Source organism: Telmatherina bonti (assembly GCF_933228915.1).
Source record: "Telmatherina bonti genome assembly, chromosome: 22".
NCBI lineage: Eukaryota > Metazoa > Chordata > Actinopteri > Atheriniformes > Telmatherinidae > Telmatherina > Telmatherina bonti.
Genome location: NC_136631.1, coordinates 13,512,914 through 13,522,182, shown reverse-complemented (window position 1 = coordinate 13,522,182; position 9,269 = coordinate 13,512,914). Strand labels below are relative to the sequence as shown.

Here is a 9,269-nt window from a genome sequence, read left to right as displayed (position 1 = left end):
GTTTTATTGTCAGTGTGAACAAGATATTCTCGGTTTTGTTGCACTTTTTTGCGCTTTTTCTCGTGCGCGAGCGGTTGATCCGCGACAAGGCATCATCTTTATTTCCTGGCTCAGCTTCTGACCACATCCATGTGATTTAACCTCCATATGTAAAGGTTGACCTGTTGATTTTCTTACTATGCAAATGAGAATCAGCACGATGCGTAAAATCCCCCCGAACTCAGTGCCAGCCAGGACTCGCTTTGCGTCTCTGAGTGTTTCCCGGCTGTTTGACAGCCCGTGACCCTCTGCGTCAACTTACTGGATGTCTTTGTGTCTGTGCGCGCGTGCGTGCGCGTGTGTAGGTCACGGTCGCACTGCTACTTTGACCTGGGCTGAGTGAAAGGAGCACCAAGCACCTGCAGGGCGCATTGCTGGCCCACACTGTCACTGCAGAATGGGCAACTTTTCCACCAAGGACAGCCATGGACCCTCAGGTAAGTCAACACACACACACACACACACACACACACACACACACACACACACACACACACACACACACACACACACATCCTTCAGGCCAGAATTCCTTTTATTTTGATCTTTTTCCTTTTTGATCCTTCTTTGCTGTTTATCTGTGTTTATTTTGCACAGATTACTTTATGTGGACAGTTAAACCCATGTTGAAGAAAAAAGAAGCAAAACTAGTCATAGATGCAGGAAGAGCGAGCACTCTACATTCCTTGGAAGAAAGAGTGGGTGTATGAGGGGTAATCGTGAAACTGAAGGCAACAAAAGGGAGAAGCGAGCAGAAAGGCTATGTGTGTGGCAGCGGGAATCTTGGCAGCCCTCCTGTGTGTCGCTCAGTGAGTGGTCATTCTCCTCACGTCCCCCCTGTGATTTGTTCTGGCCCCGCTGGGCCAGCTGTGATGAATCGGCAGAATTCCCCAGCTCGGCACAAGGGCAGCGGATTAATCATAGAAGGCCTAATGCTGTCTGACAAATACACACACACACACACAGAAACCTTGATGAAACACACATTATACCTCTCATTCAGTCAGTCCTGCCACCCGGTTGGAAGAGCACATTAAGGTTTGGAATGGAGGAGAATAAAAATAGGGGTGGCATTAGAGCATTATTAAACAATCCTGTCATTCCTTTCAGGGATTCTGGCCTTGCAGCAGGTGGTGCATAACTTTGTAAATGTTCACTCTGACATCACTGAAGAGAGAAAAAAAACCCCACCTCACTTTGCAAGCAGTCAGGCTTTTGTCCAAACAAGGAAAAGAAAGAAAAGGAGACACTTCACCCTTTGGTTCCCATAGCTTCTTAAGTTATTATTATTGCCATGCTGCTCTAGGCAAGGAATGCTGAGGCAAAAAATGTGGAAATCACTTCTGTTATTGTGTCCGATTTGGAAATGTATTGATAGCCCACTGCTGAAAGTATGCCTCTGTTTGGGAAACATTAGTCCCTTTGTGTGGATGTGTGTGTTCCTGAGTTTGGAAAATGAGTGTTGCAGCAGCATAATGGATGAGCAGTCCAGCAGGAATGTCTGTGTTACAGCATTCATCCTCAGGAGGGGGGGGGGGTATGGCCTGGGTGTTTGGTCGGTCAGCGAGAACCATGTTATTCTGACCACCTCACTCGCTTGTGTTTTCCTTGTCAACATGCCAGACTGGAGACAACTGGACAGTTTTCTGTCTTCTTTCCGACTCCGCTCCACTTCTTCAGACGGTCCTTTCAGCTGGTTTTATTTTGTATTTGCTGAAAACTGTTTTCAGTCATAAAGCTTGATATCACGGTGACGTTCCAGCTTGTTTGGAAATCAGTCATGGCATAACGTAAGGTTCACCTCTTTGAGGTTTCCCATCGTATCCACCTTTCAGTTTTAGGATAAATGTTAAAGCTCATTAACAGATTGATGATTTTACTTCAGCTACTAGCTCAAGGAGTCACACTGGACGTTGCTGCAGCGCCTGTCGTCATTTTCTGTCTGAGATGCTTCATTTTAGCTCTTTTCTCTTTAAGCCACTCTTCTGCACGTACACAGTCGGTTCCCGCCGGGGAAGAACGCCAAACTGTGAGAGAGAGGCTCATTCTTTGTTTTAGGAAGGCAAAATTTACAGAAATAATGCAAATGTGTTTCCTGATGATACAATGAAAAGGACTGAAATCCTACAAACAAGACATTTCAGGAAGTTCAGGACAAGCAGCTTCTGTCGGAGAGCATAATCGGCCTTTGTGGACTGATTTTTTTCAACTTTGAATGTGTTTTGCATGCACAAAGAAATGCATTAGCATGCTGAAGGTCAGGGAAACCCTGAAAAGTATCAAAAGACCTCTTTAATTTTTGCTTATTGTTTTCTCTAGTGGCCCACGGAGAGAGCTTCCACACTCCACCTTCTTCTCCGCAGAGTGATGGGGCTGGTTTGATGCCCATTGCTTCCCAGCTTCAACTTTCCGCTGCAGTCCCTTCTTCACCTTCAGCCATCACATCATCCAGTGGGAAGAAATCACAAAACAGCACTCCAGCCACTCCCAGCTCTCCCATTCCACCTCCGAATTGGAAGCCTCCTCCACCAGTAAGCTCAACCAGCTCCACAGTTGGTCCAGGAGTTGGCGCGGTGCACAAGAGCACGAGAACTTCCGTCGCAGGCGGAGAGCAGGCTTCTCCGGGGAGGAATGGGAGCGCTACGGCCTCTGCACCAAGGACTTCAGCCTCCCCAGTTAAGAGCGTAGCCATCAGTCCTATGAAGACTCCTTCCTCTGTGTCTAGCGCCTCACCTCCCACCAGCTCTTTGGGACACAAGTGGAAAGACAGAAGCAGCAGTCTGAGCCAGTCTCCTCTGCCAAGTCCTCAAGACGAGGACAAGCAGAGCAAGGAGCTGGTGGAGCTGTTGGAGGAGAGTAAAAGAACGCTGGGAATTACTGCCAGCCAGGATGGGACCTCAAACACGACAGGCAAGAATGATGGGAACTGATGATATATGCTGTTGCAAAATGTTTCTGGCCCACTGGAGTTTTGAGTATTTCAAGTTTTCATCTCATTGTGAGCCAATATTTAACAGTTTTATGAAGGGCAAGTCAATTTCCTTGACATTTATGCGGTTTTGGTATGCACGTGATGTCTTCTGACATTTTCTGTGTCTCTCCCGCAGAGATACTGAAGCAGCTGCTGACAGAAGTGAAGACTTTAAAGAATACTTTGCAGGTGAGACCCACCTCCTGTTTTGTTTTTTTTATTATTATAAGATGCGTTTCAACCAATGGAAATAACCATTCTGCTAACCCCTCCAGTGAAGAGGGGTCGGCAAATGTTCCTTTTAGGGACTCACCGATGGAGAAAAACACCAAATTCATATTAGTTTGTTTTACTTTTCTCGCCCAAAAAATGTAAAAAAAAAAAAAAGTAGAAAAACTGCTTATCCAAACAGGAAGTCATAGATTAGTCAGCGTAGTACTTCTGACCGCTCAGCCGCGAGATAACACCAACACACACATTCTGTCACACTCCTGCCAATCACAACAGACCTTGGATTCTTGTCCGTGCTCGGCCCCGCCGGGAGCTGCAGATTTGCTAATTAAAGTCCTTCCTGTCCTCTTCTCCTCCTGAGAGGTCCAATGGAGGGAAATCTCTGGGATCATCTCAGGGTTGACAGTTGTGACTCCCTTCTGAGAGGAAAATACGAGCGTTAGATGTCAGACGGACGCTTCTTAAGTAAGAACTTGAAAGACCGATTTCTTCCTTGAACTTCAGGGCAGAAGATGTTGTCAGGGAGCAACTCGGGACTGAGTTGAAGAACCGAAGCACAATAAGAATGAAATAAAATCAGATATTCATCGGTTTCGTTGCTCATGTGTTCCATGCTCTTATGAGGCTAATATTCTTTGGTAATTTCCTGTCAGCGTCTCGTTCCAATTCCTGACCCTCCCTTATGAGGATTGTAGCCGAGAGGCCCTCAGCTTCCTCTCAATCTGCCGCAGATTACCACGACTGGAATACGACCTGCACTGTGTCTCCCTCACATCTGTTGTTTTTCAGATCACTCTTTGTTGCACATGATCACGACTTCTACCTCCTGTACACCACACCTCTTTCAAGTCCACTCCGTATTTAATTTCTCCCGTCTTGCAGACTTTCCCATAACCTTATAAGGAGTGCAGACATGTAAGCTTTCCGCAGGTCGGCTAACCTCAGGCAGACTGCCGTAAAGCGCTGCGAGGGAGCCGTGTTGTGCAAGTGGAGGGCAATCTAACACTGTTTATATTGTTTTATATACTATTTATTTATTTATTTATACTATTGTAAATATTATACTATTTATACTATTTATTTATACTCTTTTACATACAGAGCACACAGTATATAAAACAGTATTTATACTGTTTTATATACTCTATTGAATTTCTGTTTGGGGATGAATAAAGTATTTTTCATTCATTTATACAGGCCCTCAGTAGGGTGATATTACCAGCAAAGCTCAACTTTACGAACCCTCTCTGTGAGCTCTGAGGTCTTTTTTTTGTGGAGTGCGGAGGAGTGGGGGTTCGTGTTCGGCTGTTCAGGACACAAAACCTGATTTGTTTTGTGCAGTGTGGTGAGGTAGAGGGGGGGTACAGCTCAACTGACTGACCGTGTTTTAGTGTTCAGTGCATGAGACAAAAGGCTAACAATCACATACAGATGCATTTGAAGCCTTCCTCCTCCTTTTCACTCTTTTATTCAGCCTCTTCTTTCCTCCTGTAGCACCGCAGCCTCGACAGTTATCACCCTACAACTTTTCCTGCAGGAGCATCTTCTACCTCACCTCTTCTTCTCCTCAACTCTTTCCCCCCCCTGATTCATTTCTTCCTCTTCTATCAATCTTTTTTTTTTTGGTATCTGTGCCCAGCTTGGTTAAACCTTTCTTTTCCTGGAGATCTGACCCAGTTGTCTGACCTTTTTTCTCTGTAATTTAAGTCGCCATTAGTCTTCCTGTCACATTCTCCCAGTTAAGCCTCTCTTACATGCTTTCTTCATTTTTCTTTGCCGCTGCTTTTCCAAAATATTCCTTTCTTCCTCCGTGTGCCCGTGCCTCAACATTCCTGCACCATCTGTATGTCCTTATGGGCACGACCAGTCTCCAATTGTCTTAACTAACTGAAAATGAAAACATGACGTTCGCGGGAGGCAGTTGGGGGTGCGTGGGTGGCTGCTCAGATTTGTGTTCCCTCCGGTCGATCTCAAAGCCCTGCTTTGGAATCAGTTCCAGGTGGATGGTGCCAGAGATTTGCAGGAATGATCTCCAGGTTTGCTTGGCCCTCTGTTCTCCTTGCTAGGCTGCTCCTACAAGCTGGGCTTATAAAGGCCTTGTATCTGGACGTCATGCAGACTGGTCACATATAGAGCAGAGGTTTAGTTTGTCAGGGAGGATTGAAATGAGACAGGATATGTGCACACTGTACCATTATTGTTATTTTATTTGCAGAACTAGTCCCTTATTAATCTAACTGTTGACCTTCAGAGAATCTAGCTAACTTATCGACTTTTCCGTGTCATTTTATGTGGCTAACTTGTTGAGAATAAGGCAATTTTGCTCTGTAATGATGACAAAATGACGACGTCACAATCCTGACAAGCAGGTCAAATCTCTGGTAAAATATTAAGTAAGTGTATATCTTAGTTGAACTTTTTTTTAATGATTTTTTTAGCTGTATTGATCATGATATCTGGTTTTAAAAGCCAATCAATTAAACTGATTAAATGTCCTTAAAAAGCAGCAGTTTCCTATCAGTCATTTCCAGTTGCCTAAATGGTGCAGTTTGTGTCACATTTACATGGAAAAAACTGCTGTTGTATGTTTTAATCATAGACTGTATATGAAAGATAAACAAAGCCTCCGACGGTCAAAAGTGAAGCTGATGCGGAAGAGCATAAAACTGCAGTTCCCCCTTCATCCACCAGGGGCCACAAAACAGAGCAAATTCCCATAGACTCCCATGTTAAAAGGAACATGTTTACATCCTGGTTCAGAAATACATTTTCAGGTTAATAGATCAGGTTTACCTTCATGACAATTGTGGGGGGAGTTAAATTTTTTCCTAACTCACCTGTTTAAAAGTAATTTAATCTCAAAATTTGGCATATTTGGGGCGTGTCCTTTTGATAGACAGGTACCCAATCTCCTGCTTCAAGTCAGAAGAACGCAGAACAACCGTGGTTTTTAGCCAGTTAACAACGTGACTTAGCTTTAGCACGCTTACATCCGTTAGCTAGTTATCTCCTGTTATCTCCGGGTTAGCTTGGTTAGCTCTTAGCTACAGGCAGCTCAGACTTCGCTTGATGTCAATCATCCACCATGACGCTCACAGCCCTCCTCTCAGCTCCACCTCTTTGCCCAGATTTGTATTTTCCGGCAAGACGACATGCATGCCTCTACCAAGATGGCGATGGTAGGAACTGCCCACCGAGCTTCAATTCAGCTCTTCAGAAACCTACGGGTGACGTCACAGAGGCCCCATCCATCTTTTTATTTACAGTTTATGGTTTTAATACACACGGATGAAGTCATTTTTGTGAGACAAGTTTTTGCACTGTGTATTGGAATCATTTAAATGAAAGTAACTATGTGGGCGTGAAAGTATTTAAGCTCTTTCAGAGTCCACACCACAGACTGTTAAAAGCTAAAGACAGCAGACATTACAGAACTGGGATGTTTCTCATGTACGTATAACTGGGTGTGGAGGTGAACTAGGGACAGATGCTTGAAGCACACACACATGTTTGCACGCAGAGTGAGCAATCTCTAATCTCTTCCAAAGCTGTCAGGATTTCAGATGTGCATCAAGAGTATAGACAAGCTATGTGTTCCTGTTACCACATCTGGTCCTGCAGTGGAACACAAGTTCAGGTCTTGAGGGACTGAGTGAGTTTGTGTGTCGAGACTGACAGCCCACACCCTTATCTCACTATGAACTGAGGAGCACCCCTTCCTGTTTCCTTAAGCAGACATGCTCCAGTTGGAGCGTCCACATTCAGATAAGAAACGCCATGTGAAGACAACATCTTTCAAGACGAGTTGGCGCTTCACGATTGCTTAATATAGAACTCGAGCTCCAAACTCCAAACAGAAACCACCATCTTGTCGCTCATTTCATGTTGTCACGCTGAGCGTGTGGTTTGCTGCTGAGGTGTAAGGATGAGGATATATGCGTGGGAGAGAGGAATGGAACATGATATGATGTGTGTGTGTCTCCGTGCATGTGCGCGTGCATCCAGTGTAATCAGGCCCAGCTGTGGTCTTGAATCACCGGTCAGATGAGGGAGCAACTTGGCTCAGATATCGCCTCCTCCTCCACATCTCCATCCATTCTTCATCTAATTACCAAACCTTCCCAACCCCGCTACTCGGCTCTCGCTCACAGTTTTCTGGCTTACACCGCCCCACTGTCTCTATCCTGCCTCCATTAAACCTGCGTGTGACTTCCACTCTGCTTCCTCTTCTCCTCTCTTCATACCGCCATGCTGCTCTTGTTATGGTAACGATTGCTCAAAATTTCGCAAGCGCCCGCTGTCGTATAGCTCTTGGCTTTGTAGGTTTAGAGTCCTTCTTTGGATGTCTCGGGGTAATGTTTGTACATGTCTGACAGGAGCGAAAGTGGAAACTTTTTCACCCATCCCTGTGTTCCAGTATGAGATTCTCATCAAACTCTTGTTACCTTATTAATAAAAGGTGAAAAAAAAGTTCGGATGGACGCCACAGTTCAGTTCAGCTGGAACACAGAAGACTCGGCTTAATCTTGGTATAGGTTTTTTTTTTTTTTTTTTAAAAAGTATTAAAAAAAAAAAAAGCAAGAAGAAAAGAAAGCCCACTTCTGGCTCATGCATCAGTTATGCCTCATTAGAAGTGACCCACCAGCTCCACCCCTCCCAGCTTGTAGAAGCTTGCATATCAGTTCAGTTCAACCAGTGGAAGCCAAACAGATATTTGGTTGCTCATTTGATTATAGTTTGCAGGGGCAGCTGTGTTTGCTTCAGGCAATCAGTTTATGTTTAAATATTCCACTCATAATTAATATCTATGTAACGCTTGTGTGGAAATTACAGTCTTGTGCAAAGATTTTGAGCCAACCCTCATTACCGCACATATTGCCTGGAAACGGGGTAATAGATGCAGCGATTTATTGAAGCATGGACAAACCTAAACAGAGTTTGAGTTTGTATGATTTTAGCAAGCCTGGAAGTCAATATTCATGATGTAGTATGAACCCTGTTAGCCTTTCTTGTTATTTCTAGCATAAGGACATTTCAGAGTCCTTCTTTGAATGCTGGCAACCTTTTTGTTTGCTCCCTGTCAAGTTGACGCGACTGCTGCAATATAGTTGCTATCCAGGCTCACTGGAAGATTCCTTCCTCCATAAGATCTGTTACTGTTGAGTTTTCAGTCCAGTTTTTATGTTATAAGGCCATTTCCAGTAGAGCTGGGCGATATGATAGAAAAGGTCTATCGTTTCATATGAGGCTCTTGTTGTTTACGCCCAGTTAGGTGCTTTACTGAAGTGTTTTACTTCAAGATGCATTTTACGGTATGCATGCTGCAATACATGAACAAACATGGAGGAAGACAGTAGCAGCAGATGCGTTTCAGAGCAGGATAATTCAGCCAACCATAGGAGCTTGTTCCACATCCATGCAACTTCTATTGCATGGATGTGGTTTGGATATAAATAGACTAACGGGGAACAGACAACAGATGTTTGTAAAATATGCCAGCTCCCAGTCCCAACAGCGGACTCCAACACAACTAACTTATTTTATCACCTGTGCAAGAGTCAGGACAAAGTACACAGAGAGAGTCAACAAGCAAAAGCTACATAGAGTGGTGGTGAAAGCACTCAGAAACTCTAGACTCAAACGCTGCAAAAAGCTTTTACCTTCAGAACACCATGCAGCCATAGTTCCCCCAGATGGAAGGAGATCACTACTGCCATTGCCAAGCACATCTGACAAATGACTGGTGATTGACAAATTTAGACAAATTTCCTGTTATGTACATTAAAGATATCTGAATATGAGATTTTGGTCATATCTGTATTCCAGGCTTTTATTCCCATTCCACTTCCTTAAGACTGGTTTATTCACAGCCATCCATAGACACTGTTTCTGATCCAGCTTTAGGAAGAAGTAGATCAACTAAATGTTCAGATGCACAGCACAACATCCTCCAGTCTCTTAGCTTTTTGGCTAATAACTTTGAAAAATCCCCTTGCTGTTGGAAGCACACACTTTTATGTCAATCATC

The 9,269-nt window shown here is 44.2% G+C and overlaps 1 protein-coding gene across 1 annotated transcript in view; it reads left to right on the top strand.

Moving 5' to 3' along the window:
- Positions 1–436: 436 nt before the first annotated feature.
- The window catches only part of LOC306772138 (CD109 antigen), a gene marked incomplete at both ends in the record, with an annotated part of 28,556 nt that continues 19,723 nt past the window's right edge, over positions 437–9,269 (top strand). Inside the window, 3 exons of the mRNA XM_079261552.1 lie at positions 437–476; positions 2,359–2,949; positions 3,147–3,199. Coding sequence (XP_079117678.1) covers positions 437–476; positions 2,359–2,949; positions 3,147–3,199 — 684 coding nt within the window. The remainder of the gene's footprint in view (positions 477–2,358; positions 2,950–3,146; positions 3,200–9,269) is intronic.